Source organism: Mustela lutreola, chromosome 18 (genome assembly GCF_030435805.1).
Source record: "Mustela lutreola isolate mMusLut2 chromosome 18, mMusLut2.pri, whole genome shotgun sequence".
Classification (NCBI taxonomy): Eukaryota; Metazoa; Chordata; class Mammalia; order Carnivora; family Mustelidae; genus Mustela; species Mustela lutreola.
Window position 1 is genome coordinate 19,339,339 of NC_081307.1, and position 17,226 is coordinate 19,356,564.

Consider the following 17,226-nt stretch of genomic DNA (forward strand, 5'->3'; position numbering starts at 1 on the left):
ATTTCATATATTGTGTTCTTCATCGCTGATTGGTTCTTTTCCATCTCTTTGTTAAGGGTCTCCCTGATGTCCTCTACTCTTTCTCTAAGTCCAGTATCTTTATGATCAAGACTTTAGGTTCTCTATGAGACATATTACTTACATTCGTTTTACTTAGGTCTCCTGCTGTGGTATGGTTCTATTCTTTCCCTTGGGACATATTTCTCTGTCTCCTCATTTTGTCTACCTGTCTGTGTGTCTTTCTGTATTAGGAAAGTCAGCTATGTCTGTTGCTCTTGAAGGTAATACTTTATGATTAAGAGGTTCTGGAGGGCTTTGCAGTACAATGCCCCCTGTTCCCCAAGACCTGGCAGTTCAGGGGGTGTCTCCTATGTGTGTTTTATGTGTCCTGTTGTGTTCTTGCCCCTTTTCTCTTCAGTCCAGTTTTCTGCAGTGGCTCTTTGCCTGCTGTGGGCAGTGTTTTGTCCCCAGGAGGAGTGGGGTGCACTGGTCGGCCTGCTAAGTAAGACCTGGAGCCGCTGTCAGGCCTGGGTCAGCCTAAGCAGATCTGCAGAGTGCTTGGGTGGGACATGTACTTTTCAGAAGATGTGCCTCAGGCTTTTCTAGCACCTGCCACCGTGCTTGCTACAAGGATTGATGCCCTGCAAAATATATGGGTTAGGAGTCAAGGTGTTGGCGAGGGTTGTGCAGGTCTTCTGGGGTAGGGACCCCACAGTACTAGGACTGAAGCAAGTGTGACTAGGAGGGTGGATCTAATGAAGCACGTTGGGCAGGGCTTGATGTAAGCAAGGTAGGTAGGGAGTGTTAGTGCCTCACTACTTCCCAAAGGTGGCATGTCTTTAAGGTAAGGGGCAGGGCTCATATGCCAGCTCCTTTTTTCTAAGGGGTCTCTCTGAGACCCCCATGTCTCTGGAGAAGCTCTGTGATGAATAAATCATTTTCCCTTCCATGTGCCCCAGGCATTTTTCAGATTGCTGATTCTCTGCTGTATCTGTTCAGGCTGTTTGGAGTGCTGCCCCTTTAGGAGCAGGGACTCCACCTCCCAAGGCCCTCCAGGCTTTCCCAGAAATGAACCTGCAGATTTTCAGAATTCTAGGCTTTAAGTCCCATTGGTTCTAAGAACTCACAAAAATGACCTCTCTTACTTTCAAAGCCAAATGTTTTGGGGGTTCGTTGTCATCCCCATGCAGGGTTTCTGGAGTGATCATGTTTCTCACCACTCACTGTATTCCTGGCTTCCGCTCATCCAGAGACAGCCACAGTAAATTGCATCTGACCTTCTTTGATGTGGCCCTTAGGTTGTGGAGTTCCTCCTGCCAATCTCCAGGTCATTTTCTGGATCACTCATGCTGATGTGAGTGTTACCTAGCTGTATTCCTGGAATTCCTGGAAGGTAAGCTAGGATCCTCCTACGCCACCATCTTCACCTCTCTCCCCTTCACGTACATTTTTTTTTAACATAATGCTATCACACACTTAATAGGTTAGAGTATAGTGCAAACATCACTTTTATATGCACTGGGAAACCCCAAAATTCATTTCATTCACTTTACTGTGATTTTCACTTTATTATGGTGATTGGGAACAGAATCCACAGTGTGCCTGTATTTAGTGAACTGGATGATCAGCCCGTGTTAACGGTGCCACCTTAGTTCTAGTTGGCTGCAATAAAACCTGAGAGAAGAGAAAAAGAAAGAACTGCTAAAAATAAAGAAAGAAGGTTTCCTGGGTTTAAAAAAATAAAAATGTCTCTCATTCCTGCCTTCTCCAAAAGTCTCAAATTAAGAAAAAGCTTTAAAGAGAAAATGAAACCCAGGGTGGGCTGGAAGATTCTTTGTTAACCCATCTGAAAAACTGAGGCAGTGCCTTAGAGAACTATCTGGTAAGGAAAAAAAGGCTTTTGAGGGCTTCTAAGAATCTTAAGGAAGTTGTTTCTCAGCAGCCTGATGGGAAGCCCAATGGCTTATTTCGCAAACTTGTGGTATTAATTTTGTCTAAAGAAATAGATGAAAAAGTGGATTCATAAGAAAACCACAAATACATTTAAATAATTTTATCATCTTGGTCTAAAGGAGAGAGAGACAATATCAAATGAAAAGTGGCCTGTGGACCCTTAACTTCTATAATGCTGAAAGCAGGCTGAAAAAACTGCTCATCTGCAAAGTAAGGACTACATTTTATGGAAAGGAAGCATGATGCAGAAGGCAAACTGAAGAAGCCAGGATTACTCCATGAACAATCATTCCCATTAAGTGAAACTAAGTCCCAATCAAAGAAATGGCAACAAGCTCAACTGGATTCAGAACTTCTATGAACCAGTGGCTCCTCAGTAGCTCCCATTTTCTCTCTTTTTCAGAGGAAGGGCCTATAGCGGTTAGCCTAGGCCTACAGTACTACCTTATGATAGGTGTGTGAGGGACAATTACCCACTACCCTGTCTCTTTAATTCACACCAAAAAAATTACACTTGAGGAAAATACACAAGAAACCTCATCTATACCTGAATCTGACTTGGATACAGACACCCTGGACCCTCAACACGAGCCTGATTCTATAATGTGACAATGTCCGGAAGTTTTAGGGGAAGGGACTGAGTACATTTCTGCATATAAGAGAAAAGTAAATTCTTAGTCCCAGAAGAACTGTGACAGACTGTATTTTCCAAAATATCCACAGAGCTCTTGATCTTTGCCACTCTATCAAGAGATGGAATCTATTTCCTCCCTTTTGAACCTGGGTGGGACTTTGTGACTGACTTTAACTGCCAGACATGAAAATTAAGTGAGCCTTGAGAGGATTCCAACCCCTAGACTTCAAGCCATAATAGCTAATGCAAAAAGTGGAACAAAACCAAGTTATTTCCAGTAATCTCTAACCAAACTGCAGATTCACAAGAAAAATACATGTCATCACGGTGTGATGATGTGGAAAAATAATCTGAGAGGTCTTTTTCAGAGCTGCTGAATGTGGAAAACTAAAAAGATAAAACAACCAATGGAAAAACAAAAGGAATTATTAGCTCCAGAAAAAGCAAAAAATTATATCATAAAGAAAATGTAATCATAACAAAGTACTTGGCTCAGCAATGGAGAATATTTACAGAATCGAAGTAATGAAAATACCAAAATGAATTTAAGATCATGGTATTGGTCACTAAGAAAATGAGGGGAAAGGAACATTATGAAAGATAAAGATAACTAAAATCCTCATCAATCATAACAGGAAGTTGATGTATATACTACCTAAAATTAAAGAATCAAGACATGTATGATTATATTATGTTTAAATTATTCAAAAAGATGGAGGTAAATATTGGGAAAGCTGCTAAAAGAAGAAAACACAGTTGCCTCTGAAAAGTATGAATATATCTGCATGAAGGTGGAAATCAAGAGAAGTGCCTTTTAATATCATTTGAAAAATTAAACTGTATTATGGTTACTTTGATAAAAGTAAATAAAAATAAATCTATACAAACTTTTTTTTTGATATAAATATACTTACTACGGAAATGCTGTTGAAGAAGGAGCTAAAACTGGAGGATTCTTCCAAAACTCATCCAATAGACTCTGAATAATTTTTCCAAGATCTGAGTGCATTGTAAACTAAAATTAACAGCAATACAGAATGATCAAAATCACTTCCAGAGTCAGTCTTATTAGGATAAATGTCATTCTAAAACTTAATCTTAAATCTACTTCTGCACATCAAGAATTGAATGAAAAACAAAGGATATTGTGTCAAATGACCAGATTAGCTATCCATAACTTACAATATTTTCCTATAGACTCAATACCATAAATCAGTTGAAAATCTATTTAACCAAAAACAGAGCTAAAATATTTCCACACTTTTAAAAAATAATTTGAAGGTTTAAAGGTCAATACTGAGAGTACATTTAAGTTACAGTCCTTCACATTAATCAGTCATTTATGTATCCTAAGAACTTTAAGGCATATTTGAATTTTATCCCCTTTTAACAACTACAGAAAAATCTACTGTGAACCAAAGTTCTAACATTAACAGGTCCTCATCACAGAAAAACAAATAACCTTCAAATCAGTATTATCTTAGATACAGTGACCTTTTTTTTAAATTACTTACTCCAAATGAGATTTTAAGTGCATTTTAGATTTCTAAAATATGTAGTAGTAAAGTAATACACCTGTTACACTACTCTTAAATAAATTATACTATATACTTGTACTATACTATATACTATAAATTATACTATATACTTACATTGTTTACTAATGGAGAGGTAACATATACCCCTTGTTTATCCATTAAGTGATGTCGTATGGGTGGATAAACACTGATCACTGGTTTTTCCTGAGGAAATTGTGGAGGGAGCAATCTGTTAAATGTAGAACAGATGAAAAAAAGACAAGTGTTATATTACAATAACCATAATTCTAAAACAGAGTTAAAAGCAAATTAAATTTTCATGCTTTCATCTGGATTAATTATTCACAATAGTAAGTGCTCTATTATGGTCGTTGATTGAAAATATACAAGAAGATATACTTTAGCAACAAGATTATAAAGCAATTCAATACAGTAAAATCAATGTAAAATATGAATACCCTGAGTTATAAGACATTCTTCACACCATGTCAATTAATTGCTTCCGAACACAATATACCAAGCCATGCAAAATCTCAGATAAAATCAGATCAAGTATCTGTATCAGGTGAACCATAGTAACCAGTCTGTCTATTGAACCACAGTTTCTGGCCATATAATTTTTTTGCGGTTTTCCTACTTATGAAATACTGCCAAGAATTATTATACCATCTATTGAATTTTTAAAGAGTAAGTAGATAAAAGCAAAAGCACTGCAATTAAAACACTGTAGGTGTCATTATGCCTTGGTTCTGTAAGGCTCTCCTGTAATTGTCCCCACTAACACAACTCTCCCATCTGTTAATCTCATGGTTTCAAGTAAAGAACAGTAAATTCTCAATACCAAAAAAGAAAGAAAAAGAAAATATTAACATTTATGAACTGCCACAAATTTAAAATTCAGTACTGATGTCTTAAATGGATTTTACTGGCTATGGAAGTCTGATTTCTAAATCTCTCTAAACTCAGAAGAATATGCCCCTTTAAGACTCTTTGTTTTCCGTTAGCTCAGAAAATAATTTATCCAGCAGCATTGTCATGAAGAAAACTGGGTCCTTTTTGACTTTTCCTACTTAGCCCTACTAGGACATTTGATGGAGATAAAACTACTTCATTCAAATAGTTAAAGATGTTAAACTAGTTTCGTAAATAAAATATAATGAATGGCCTTTGGAGCCCAAACAATCCGGGTCTGTATCCTGACCATGCTATTCACTACCTATGTGTCTGTAATTTGCCCAATTTGCAGCGCTGCTGTGAGGATTGAAAAAGCTCCTTCATCAAGATAACACAGCATAATGGTTGGCACTATTAAACATTCATACTTATTCACTTATTCAGCTAGGATTTATAAGGCCTTCTTCATGTGGGTACTACGCTAGACAATGGAAATATGAAGACGAATAAGCCATGGTTCTTGTCTTCAGTTAGGTGCTTCCTACCTCATTCAAACACCTACTCTAGCACCCAGCCACCTAATGCAATTTGAGGTAATAACTTAATATTTTCATATTAAAGACTAATAGTTACACTTATAGTTATATGGGTACTTCAGAAATCATTCGATCCAGTCCTGTCTTTTAAATAACCTCACAACTATAATTTTTATCTTAATTTTTTTCTTTAATTAGTAGATCAAATTCAGCCTTGAACTTTCTGGTTGATATAGTTTATCTCTTGCTGAAGACTAGAATATTTTCACTTGTTTCTGATGCAGAGGTGAATATACCTCTAATAGTTTTCCATACATGATCCTTTTGATTGTTTGTCATCATTTTCAGCCTTTCTCTTTTAGGCTACTTCCGGCAAAGACTTTAGTGCAAATCAATAAAAACAATGACAGTACTAAACACTATTATTACATCTTCTTACTGCATTTCTTCTTATATAGTTTCTTTTTTATAACCATACACTTTATAATGATGTCTTTAAAAATTTTTGTTTCACAGGGCAGCTGGGTGGCTCAGTGGCTTAAGCCTCTGGCTTCAGTGGGGGTCAGGGTCCTGGGATTGAGCCCTGCATCAGGCTCTCTGCTCAGCGGGTAGCCTGCTTCCTCCTCTTTCTCTGCCTACTTCTCTGCCTACTTGTGATCTCTGTCTGTCAAATAAATAAAATCTCTAAAAAATTTTTTTTTTAATTTTCTTTTTGTTTCACAAAACTGTGTGACTTTGGTAAGGTATAGATACTAGAAAAGGAATATTTTAAGTAAGTTCACATTAAAGATTTACTTCTAATAACTAAGAAACAAAATAATGAAAGGATTTTTAGAAGTACTAGTACATAAAAAATATAGGATAAATTCTACTTACATATTAATATTAATGGTCAGGTTGTTCACGGTGAACGGCAACCTGTATTCCACATCTTTCTGTATTTCAGCTATACTGTAGGAAAAAATTTGAGAGAAAAATTCACTTGAAGTTATAAAACCATAAATGTTAAAGAATGTTAAATGTTTTTAGAGCCTACTAAAATGATTAATTTTAATCACCTAATCTAGATAGCCAATATAACTCATATGTTGAAGGAAAAATGACACAGAAAGATTTATCAAATAAGGCAATAATATTCTGAGATATCCAAGTGTGTGTGTGTTGGGGGAGGTGGAAGAGGGTGATAGATTCTCAGGTAAAGTGGCAAAGAAAAAACTCTCATATTAATGCTAGATTGATTAACTATCACTTTATCTAATTCAACATTAGTAGAAACAATTGTTATCCCTCTGGCTAATATAAGTCACCAAGACACCTGGGCTCTGATTATAACACTGCCACTTCCCAACTATATAGACAGATAGGGAAGTCTGGGTCTGGGTCTTAATACTTTAAACTGTCTTATATCTTATGGCTGTCTTATGACAGAGACTGCTGGCTGCTTTCCAGAAACAAATAACCTCCCCTTCTTCCTAAGTGAGAAAAGTGATTTTACTCTGAGTAGCAATGTTCTAGCCTTTTTTTGCAGCTCGCTGTTGCTATAGACTTAAGTTCCAGCCAATAAGATAGATACAGGGAGGCTGTGGGATAGAATTATTTGGAAAGCATCTAGAAGGGGGGAAAAAAAACCTAGTATGAGTCCATTTGCCTCTTCTGACTCTACCTGATAGGGGCACTTCTAACAGCCATCCTGGACCATGAATGACCCTGAGAATGTTAGCCACACACTAGGGAGAGCTAAGCAGAAGGAAAGAAGTAGCTTGGGTCTTTAATAACTAAAGAATTGTCAAAATGCATTTCTTTTTTGTGTGAGAAAAAAAGTCCTATCTTATTTAACTCAGTGTTTTGGAAGTCTTGGCTAGTAGACACTAAATAGAATTGCCAACTCAGATTTCCTTGTATTTTAACATTCTAGATTTAGAATTTAATTTACTTTATTGCTAATTGCAGGGATACATTATTACAATTATAATCTAGCAACCAAATCTTCTGGGGACTTACTTCAAATTCAAATGTTAAGTAGTATTCCTGAGTTAAGGCTGAGAAGAACCTTAATATTCAAAAAGACATGAAACTTTTTCAAGCATGAATACCACTGGAAGATCTAGTGTTACATGATAATTAACTTTTCATTCTTTTAGTTGCTTCCACTAATGCCTCTATACTGACGTCCATGGAATGGGGTTAGGATTGAGATGAAGAAACAGCTGAGAACTAACTGAAAAAGATATTCAATATTAGGACTTCCACTGTTTTATAGAGGTTTCTCTTTGGGGTTCAGTTATGGACTAGAATACTGACAACCTCCTCAGTCGTAGAACACCTTATAATCAATTAAGTGCTTAAGTTTTCTATTCCTTTATATTATATTAGGACTCTAAGGTATAAATGCTTCAAGGGAAACTGGCATCCATCAACTCTAAGCTAAACAGAACATCTTCATTGACTTCTTAAGTCAACCTCCCCCAACTCAAATTCTCCCTCTAAACCCCTTACTTACGTGATCATATGCAAGTTACTTAACCTAAGTCTTATCTCTCAAATGGAAAATAGGGATGTTAAAAATACCTATCTACCTAAAACAGTCGTTAGAGTAAATGAGAGAATGCTCCTAAAGTCCACCCCAAAATACCATAATAATTGTTCAATGTTAGCTATTATCAAATGTTAGCTATTATCAAATGTTAGCTATTATCACGTTAGCTATTATCACATGTTAGCTATTATCACATGTTAGCTATTATCAAATATACATTTTGAACATGCATCTAGGTTGGAGCTGTCTAAATGTGTAGTATCCAAGTTTTAATTCCATTTTTTAGTGCATTTTTATAGCAAACAAATTTAAGTGAATTTGCTTAATTTTTACTTAAATTATTGGTGAGGAGTGTTTTCATTGTCTCTACAATTAGAATGCTGACATTAAGTTTTGACAAGCTTCCTTCACAAATGAGGTATAATAAATAATTGAAAGCCATACTTGTAATATTAGTGAAGTGAACTATCATTAACAAATTCCAGTATAGGGTTAGTGATGACAATTGTGGGAGTTCAGTCCATGCTACTGACAAACATGGCACTTCAGCATCTTGAATATTTTCAGTGGAAGGAGTCTGAGAAAAGAGAAGCAGGAAGGCTACTCTAACCTCCTCCCTGCCTCATACTTCTTCCCTGAAAGAGAACATAAAAATCCTCATGTGAAATATGCCATCCTCATACCAAGAGGAAAGTAGCGTCCTTATCTCAAACACAAAGAGACACCAAAAAGAATACTAACAACCTTGCTTACCTGCCCCCATACACCCTTGATTATTACAATTACCTCATATTCCTTAACCTATCATATTCTTCCATGCCTGCACACTTTTCATCAAACCTAGCATAAAAAACTCAGGTCTATTTCTTTGGATCTTTGCTTCATTATTAAGTCATTCATCTCACGTAAAACTTACATTAAATAAAGCTTGTATGCTTTTCTCCTATTAATCTGTCAGTTTGCTTAATTAAAACAAGAACCATTCCCTGAATACTCACAATGTGATTTCAGATTTTTTACTATTTTAAATAACTTTTTAAAAAACTTATTCTAAGTGCACCTGGGTAGCTCCATCAGTTAAGCATCTGACTCTTAATTTTGGCTCAGGTCAAGCCCCAGATCAGGCTCAGCACTGCGAGAGGAGATTCTCTCTCTCCCTCTCCTTCTGCCTGCCACCCTTCCCCTCCCCCGCACCCCACCACTCACAGGCTCCCTAATAAATTCTGGGGGAAGAAAAACAACAAAAAAACTTATCTAAAAATGATTCACTCCCATGGGGCAGGAGGAGAACAAGCAAAGAAGATATAAAAATCACATAGGAAGCCATATACCCAAGATAACCTCTAACACAACGGTATATAACCTAATCTTTCTATATTCACAGCCTTGTATAAAACAAAATGCAACTGAACTGTCTACACAATCTATAACTTGCTCTTTTCTGAATCAGTAAATTGTTTTTACATTGTCTTTTTTAAATGGCTATAAACAATATTTTACTACATTGTTTAACCTATTCTCTACAATTATTGAGACTGTTTCCAATTTCTACTATTATAAATAATGCTTTAACATTCTTTGAGCCTTATCTTTGAGCTGACAGAAGTGTTTTGGATGTAAATACACACATAAATTTTAAAGTAATACTGTAATCACACTATAAGAGCAAATCTGAATGACCTTCCATTAATACTTTTATGTTCTAGGTTCTCTAAGAGAAGTGAATTACTATGATATTGCTTCATTGACTCTGAATAGGTCTGGGATTAAAAAAAGCTGAAACAACGGATAACTGTTAGTCAAATGTGTGATTAATTGGCATCATTTCTTTGATAGTCCTTGAAACTATAAACAAATAGACCCCGAGATGCCACAGAAGCACTAGTTATGGTTAAGAGATTCCTTTTGTAGTACAATCACTTATCTTCAACTACACACTTTGTGTCAACTTAAATTTCATAAGAAAGACTTGGTTCAACTAAACAGCTACCAAATATCCGCCATCTTGCAAGGAAACATAAACACAGAAATATGTGTGGTCTCTGAAGGGGCACATAGTAAGAAGAAACAACCAAATGACTAAAAAGGGTCTATTCAAGATACTGATAGTGTGCATTTCTCAGTGTTGGGTAAATCAAGGAATGCTTATAGGTGCACCTTACAAATAAAGGACTCAGATGCTTCAGTAAAGATGGTAGATTGAGATTAAGCAATTTCCCTTTCCCTCCTAAATCTCTAGGAAACATCACAAAAGACGAAACAACCAAATATGTAACAGTGCTGGAAAGCAAAGAGTAAAGCAGACAAATTCTGAGGAATTCCTATATGATAAAAAAGATGGGATTAGATTTAAGGAAAAGGGTGATATTAAGGAAAAAAAAAGGAAAGAAAGAAAAAAGCAAACACAGGAACTGATGACAAGCTAAAAGTAAGACCAACACAAAGTAGGCACAGTATGAAGGTCTTCCAAGCCTTTAAAGAAAGTCAATGCACACCAAGAGTATGGAAGGCTGGGGGGAAGCATTTCTAGGGGTAATGAATGGGAAGATGTGTGCAACAGGTAGGATACAGCACTCTCCTCTTTTCCCTCCTTGTTCCAACCAGTAGGTGGCACTAATATCTGTAACCAAAGTAGCCTCAAAAGTGGCAGGGCTTTAGGAAGCTACTGAGTTGCACAGAGCCTCTATCCAGAAGACAACTATCAGCTTGTCTCATATTGGAGCAAATCATTCTTTTTCATTCATCACCAGAGGCAAACTATAATAAACAGAGATAAATATCCACCAACATGTCAACAAGGAATCTCAAACACAGAAATAAACACATCAAAGAAGTGTAAACAAAGTAAACCGAAGCAAGGCAGCCACTAAACTCAAGAAGCCCAAAATACAAAAGTGAATTGAGCAAACAGAAGACTCCAAATTTGTGTAATATCCTCAGAGAAACAAAAGAACACTTGCATTCACACACAGACAATGCAACTGATATGAAAATGAAAAAATGACACTGGAAATTTAAAATAAATAGCTCAAATAAATGGTTTAGTGATGTTTGGAAAATGTTTCATACTACATATTCTTTTCTTTAAGAAGACTGATGCATTTTAGCTTATTAAAGGCTTTGGGAAATTCTAAAGCACATGATTTTTTGTTTTTTTTTTCAATCTGTTTGACATGGACCACGTATTTCAAAGTATTCTTTGAACAGTGTTGTGTGGAACACAGGACAATGAAACAGATATGCAAAGAGCTATAGGAACACAAATGAAAGCACCTAACTGCAACAAGGTGGTGTAGGGGTGGTGGCGTCTTCCAGGAAATAAAATAATATCTGAACTACATTTAAAATTCAAGTAAGAATTAACATGCAGGAAAGAGAATCAGCAAAATGAAGCAGACATTCTAGATAAAAGAAACACCATAGGAAAAATTTCATATATGAAATAACGTTGCATATCTAAAGTCTCCATATCCTGTGCCATTAAAAACTTCACATCCTCACGGTCCCTTTAAAAAGAAAAACAGAGGGCCAAAATGGAGACACTTGGGCCAAGTCACCACAAAGGAGCTTAATACCTAACTTAACTGCAACCTCCTTAGAACTGTAGTCTTTATATTTTTTAAGATTTTTATTTATTTATTTGACAGAGATAACAAGTAGGCAGAGAGGCAGGCAGAGAGAGGGGGGAAAAAAGGCGTCCCGCTGAGCAGAGAGCCCGATGTGAGGCTCGATCCCAGGACTCTGGAATCATGACCTGAGCCAAAGGCAGAGGCTTAACCCACTGAACCACCCAGGCGCCCCCTTAGAACTGTAGTCTTAACCAGTCAGTTAGTTCAGGAATTTTCTAAATAGCGTTAAAAGAGGTGATCTGTCACATGGGCCTTCTCCATCCTCTGCCCCCAGATAACACCCCACCTAATTAGACCCCCTGACCTTTACCCCTAGGGAAAGGTGCCCTTGGCTGGTAGAATCCTTTCTTTTACTTTGCTAGTAACTTCCGTGCTCCACCATTCGTCGTAATAAAAATCCTACATTCTGTACGACTACTGGGAGCTCCCACTACTAGCTAGATGGGATGCTGCCCAATTCATGAATCATTTACCTCTTCAAAATTTACTTGGGCTTTGATTTTTAACAGATTTGGTGGCAGCAAAAGGATCTGAAGTGAACTTCTAAAGACCTTTGGGGATAAAGGGAAACAGAGGCCTGGCACTCTGTGAACCCTTCTGAGTTCACTATCTTGCCATTCATTTCCAAGGACCCTCAGTGAGCAGCTCTGGGTTTTGAGCTCCACTTTCTTTGCATTTGAGTTTGGGTCTAACTGGTTTTCCAGTCCAGGGTTAAGGAATCAGTCTACACGGTCCAGGGTTAAGGAATCAGCAGCCTAGACGAGGCTCTAACAAAGCTGCAGTCCTTAGCCCTTGGTGCAGTCTACAGTTCCACACTGGAATCCCTTCTCCAGTTCCAGTCTGCAGTTCCCGTTGACTGGCATTTGATGGTTTAGTTCTTTCCCCAGTTCCAGTCTAGAGCCTCCAAGTACTAAAGTCTGCTGCTCAGCCTACATTGGGAACTGCTGGTGGCCACTGGCTGGAGTTGGACTGGGTCTGACTTAAGAACCAGACTGGGGGGCGCCTGGGTGGCTCAGTGGGTTAAGCCGCTGCCTTCGGCTCAGGTCATGATCTCAGGGTCCTGGGATCGAGTCCCACATCGGGCTCTCTGCTCAGCAGGGAGCCTGTTTCCCTCTCTCTCTCTCTCTGCCTGCCTCTCCATCTACTTGTGATTTCTCTCTGTCAAATAAATAAATAAAATCTTAAAAAAAAAAAAATTTAAAAAAAAAAAAAAATAAAAAAAAAAAAAAAAAAAGAACCAGACTGGGTGTGGGAATAGAATGGGTCCGATGTGAGCCGGACTGGGTCCAGTATGAGACTTGTGATATTGTTTCCTGTTTGTTTGTTTTTATTTTATTTATTGACAGAGATCACAAGTAGGCAGAGAGGCAAGTAGGCATAGAGAGAGAAGGGGAAGCAGGCTCCCTGCTGAGCAGAGAGCTCAATGTGGGGCCGATCCTAGGACCCAGAGATCATGACCTGAGCTGAAGGCATAGGCTTAACCAACTGAGTCACCCAGGTGCCCTGACTTGTGGTATTGTAAAGACTAATTGATAATGGGAGTCTCAGAAGCCAGATATAAGGCTGCAAACACTGGTAGATATGGGTTAAGCATTTAAATTCAAAGGCTATTAGAGCACTCGCCATCTCTGCAAAACCTCTGGGATAAAATAAGCTAGTCACATTAATGGGTTAGATTGACACTAGGTCACCTACCAGCCTCAAGACAATTTCTGTGCAGTGAGGTACACTGCAAAACACCTCACAATTCCCAACATCATTTCATGTCCCCCTTGGGTATTAGCTTGATTCTGAGAAACCCAGAGGCCTAGCTAAAAAAAAAAAAAAAAAAAAGTGGGGGAGGGCGGATTCTCCATATCCAGAGTTGAACAGGCCAACTTCTGGCATACCTGCTTACTTTATGTCTAAAAACTGTAGTCCCAGAAGTCATGAATTTTTAATTAAACCACAAGATCTTACTAAAATCAACCTAGGATTACAATGGCTATTATGATCAATGCTCCAATTAGAGAAATGATCTAAGAAGTACACTTGAAAGCAAGGGTTCTTAAACAGAATGGGATACCTATTTTATTTGGTATGCAGGAGCCACCAAAAGGTTTCAAAATTCCAGAGTTTCATTGATTCACTGCAAAAGGACAATGAAAAAGAAAGGTACCTAGAAGAGAAGACTCAGACTAACATATAAGACTGCATTAATTCCTTCTGCTCTCTTCTTTTATTTGAGTACTCTTTCTAGTAATCCTCTATCTGAATCGTCTTTTGATTCTGAAGAAATTATTAGTTACCACTGAGATAAAGACCACCACAGGCTACAGGAAATCCCCTATAGATATTTTTCAATCCTCAGTTAAAGGCCAAACTAACAGCTATAGTTAAATGATTTTTTAAACTCACAGAGGATTCTCAAAAGGTCTTGTAAATAAATTACCTCCTGAGCCCAATACAGAGAGAAAAAAAAAAATAAGATATTCCCTTCCTTTCTAAACCAGAACTATTGATTATTAATTCTCTGTCTCCCCAGTACAGCTACTCCCTTCTTTTAATTGTCTTGTTTTATGTCCTAAGAATTTGGCTTGGCTTTCAGGTTGTGTTTGGCTAAATCTGTTGAGTGACTCTAGATCTGGTAAAGATCTTATCTTTTGCACCCTCTCCGAGGATGCTGCTAGGGTCTCTGAGATTGTTTAAAACCTCCAGAAATATTTACTGGATATCCTAGCTAAATCCTGACGAGATACTTGAGAGGATTTATTAATTCTGTAATCAGAAATGTGGCTAAATTCGGGGTGCCTGGGTGGCTCAGTTGTTAAGTATCTGCCTTCAGCTCAGGTCATGTTCCCAGGGTCCTGGGGTCAAGCCCCACACTGGGGCCCCTGCTAAGCGGGGAGTCTGCTTCTCCCTCTCCCTCTTTCCTCCTCGCCCCTCACTGCTGCTCACTCTTTTCTCTCTCAAATAAATGAAATCCTAAAAAGAAAAAAAGAAGGAAAGGGAGGAAGGAAGGAAAGAAAGAAGAAAGGAATATGGCCAAACTAGAAGCTGATATTCAGAGCCTGAAATGAATTTTTTTTCTTTTTTTGAGACTTCTCCCCTAAGCTAAATGTACCCAGATGGGCGAAAACACATAGGTGGATAGGTGTGAGTGTCCTTTGACACCATTTAGGTGGTAACTTAATTGTCTGAGGAATTAAAAACAGCTACATCTGTTTTGTAAATATGTTATCACCTTAGATATGTCAGAATGGAGAAAATCAAAAAGACAAGAAATAACGAGTACTGGTGAGGATATGGAGAAAAAGGAACCCTCATGCACTATGAGTGGGAATGTAAACTGGTACAATCACTGTGGAAAACAGTGTGGAAGTTCCTCAAAAAAGTAAAAATAGGAATCCTATTTGATCCAGTAATTCCAAGACTAGGTATTTATCCAAAGAAAACAAAAAACTAATTTGAAAAGATACATGCACCTCATTTACAGTAGCCAAGCTATGGAAGCAACCTAAGTGTCCATCGATAGATGGATGGATAAGATATGGTACCATATGCAATGGAATATTACTCACCCATAAAAAAGATTAGCTCTTGCCATTTGAGACAACATGGATGGACCAAGAAGGTATTATGATAAATGAAGTAAATCAAATTGAAAAAAATAAATGCCATATGATTTCACTCAAATGTAAATCTAAAAAAACAAATGAATAAAGATACAAAAAACAGAACCAGCTGCCAGATGGAAGGAGGGTAGGGGTATGCATAAAATACATGAAGGGGAGTGGGAGATTCAGGCTTCCGGTTACCGAATGACTAAGTCATGGGAATAAAAGGCACAACATGGGAAATACTGTCAATGATACTGTAATAAGTGTTATATGGCAGGAAATGGTTAGCTTCACTTATAATGAGCATAAGGTACAGAGAAGCTGAATCATAACGTTGTAGACTTGAAACTAATATAACAGTGTGTGTCACCTACACTAAAAAAATTTTTTTAAGTATGAGTTCAGACTTTCATATTACATTAAAACTTAGCCCTACAATTAAAAAACAATATGGAAAAACTTAGATGTAGTTTCTTTTATAACTAGTGAGTTTTGTGTTTTCATACCTAATTCGTGGCAGCAATTTAAAGCTATAAGCTATGGGATCTCTCTCAGCATCCGTATGTTTACGTGAGCCTCTTTCTATATATAGTAAATGTATGGTATGTTCTACCACCAGATGGTATTCTTAAAATTAATTTGTAAATTTAGTTGGCTTAAAGATCTATTAAATTGGCTTAAGGAAAATTTACTGCTTATACAAATTAAATTCTCAGAAATATAACAAAAACACCCACATGTTTTTCAAGTACTGGGATAATCTTCTAGTAAATTAAAGCTAGTTTAAATTCATTGGTTTAATTAAAGCAGGTTTGTCTCTAGAGTTATCAATATTGAATATAATGGAGATAAATTTCACTCTACCTGATTTAATTACATCCGTTATAATTTGTCAGCAAAAATACCTTAGAATCATGGCTGATTTTGTCTAATGTTTCATAAAGTTTTGTAAGTAATCTAAACATGATTGTTTGGGAAAATGATTTAGATGTAAGTGGGATACAGAAATTTACAGATAAGCTTTTTAGCAATTATACTTTATGGTATATGGGTGCTTAAAAAAAGTTTCCAAATCTCTTTTGCTTGAAAATTTTGGAGTCTTGCTAAATTAAATTAAATGATGGAAATGTGGGCGCCTGCGTATCTCAGTGCCTTCAGCTCAGGCCATGATCCCACAGCCTCACATCATGCTCTTGGCATGGCGGGGAGCCTGCTTCTTCCTCTGACCCCCCCCCCCAACCTTGTGCTCTCTCATACTCTCTCAAATAATTACAGTAATATGAAAAATAAAATATTTAAATGATGGAAATATATTGAATATTCAGATTATTTCCAAGTAAGGTAAAATACTGTTATTGAACATAGGCTTATTTACTTTTGGTTTATTACAAAGAAACTAAAAGATATTTAGGTTTGTTAATTCCACACTGGAAAACTGAAAAAAGCATGTATTTCTAGAAATTATGAAGTGTTTTCATAATTTGCCAATCTAAAAAATGCTGGTAAGCATTTTTCATTCATCATTTCATCATCTCATTTGTTACTTCTTAGTTTTCACTAGAAATGAAGATTTCTAAGGGCTAAGGATTCTAATGAATGTTATTACAACTCCTACAAAGGAAACATCTTTGTATATGAAGAAAGTAAAATGTGTGTTTTTGGTATGAGAAGGAATAAGGAATGGAGATGCATTTTCTCATTGAAGGAAAAAATGGTAACTTTGTCCTAAAGTGAGGCTGTCGTTGTTTAAAGAAAAAGAAGAGGGCAAAATCTGAACATAAAAAACAAAAATGAACTTTTAAAGTTTGTGAAAAAGGTATCTTTGGAAAGGTCAGGACTAAGATTAAAATGAGTAAGTTTTAATACCAAAAACAAGTTGGTACAAAAGTAGAATTTTATTTTCTCTG

At 36.9% G+C, this 17,226-nt stretch overlaps 1 protein-coding gene across 1 annotated transcript in view; it reads right to left on the reverse strand.

Moving 5' to 3' along the window:
* VPS37A (VPS37A subunit of ESCRT-I) overlaps nucleotides 1–17,226 on the reverse strand; it is a 54,535-nt gene that overhangs the window by 27,188 nt on the left and 10,121 nt on the right. Inside the window, exons 2-4 of the mRNA XM_059156033.1 lie at nucleotides 6,432–6,506; nucleotides 4,240–4,354; nucleotides 3,502–3,602 (exon numbers count right to left, since the gene is read on the reverse strand). Coding sequence (XP_059012016.1) covers nucleotides 3,502–3,602; nucleotides 4,240–4,354; nucleotides 6,432–6,506 — 291 coding nt within the window. The remainder of the gene's footprint in view (nucleotides 1–3,501; nucleotides 3,603–4,239; nucleotides 4,355–6,431; nucleotides 6,507–17,226) is intronic.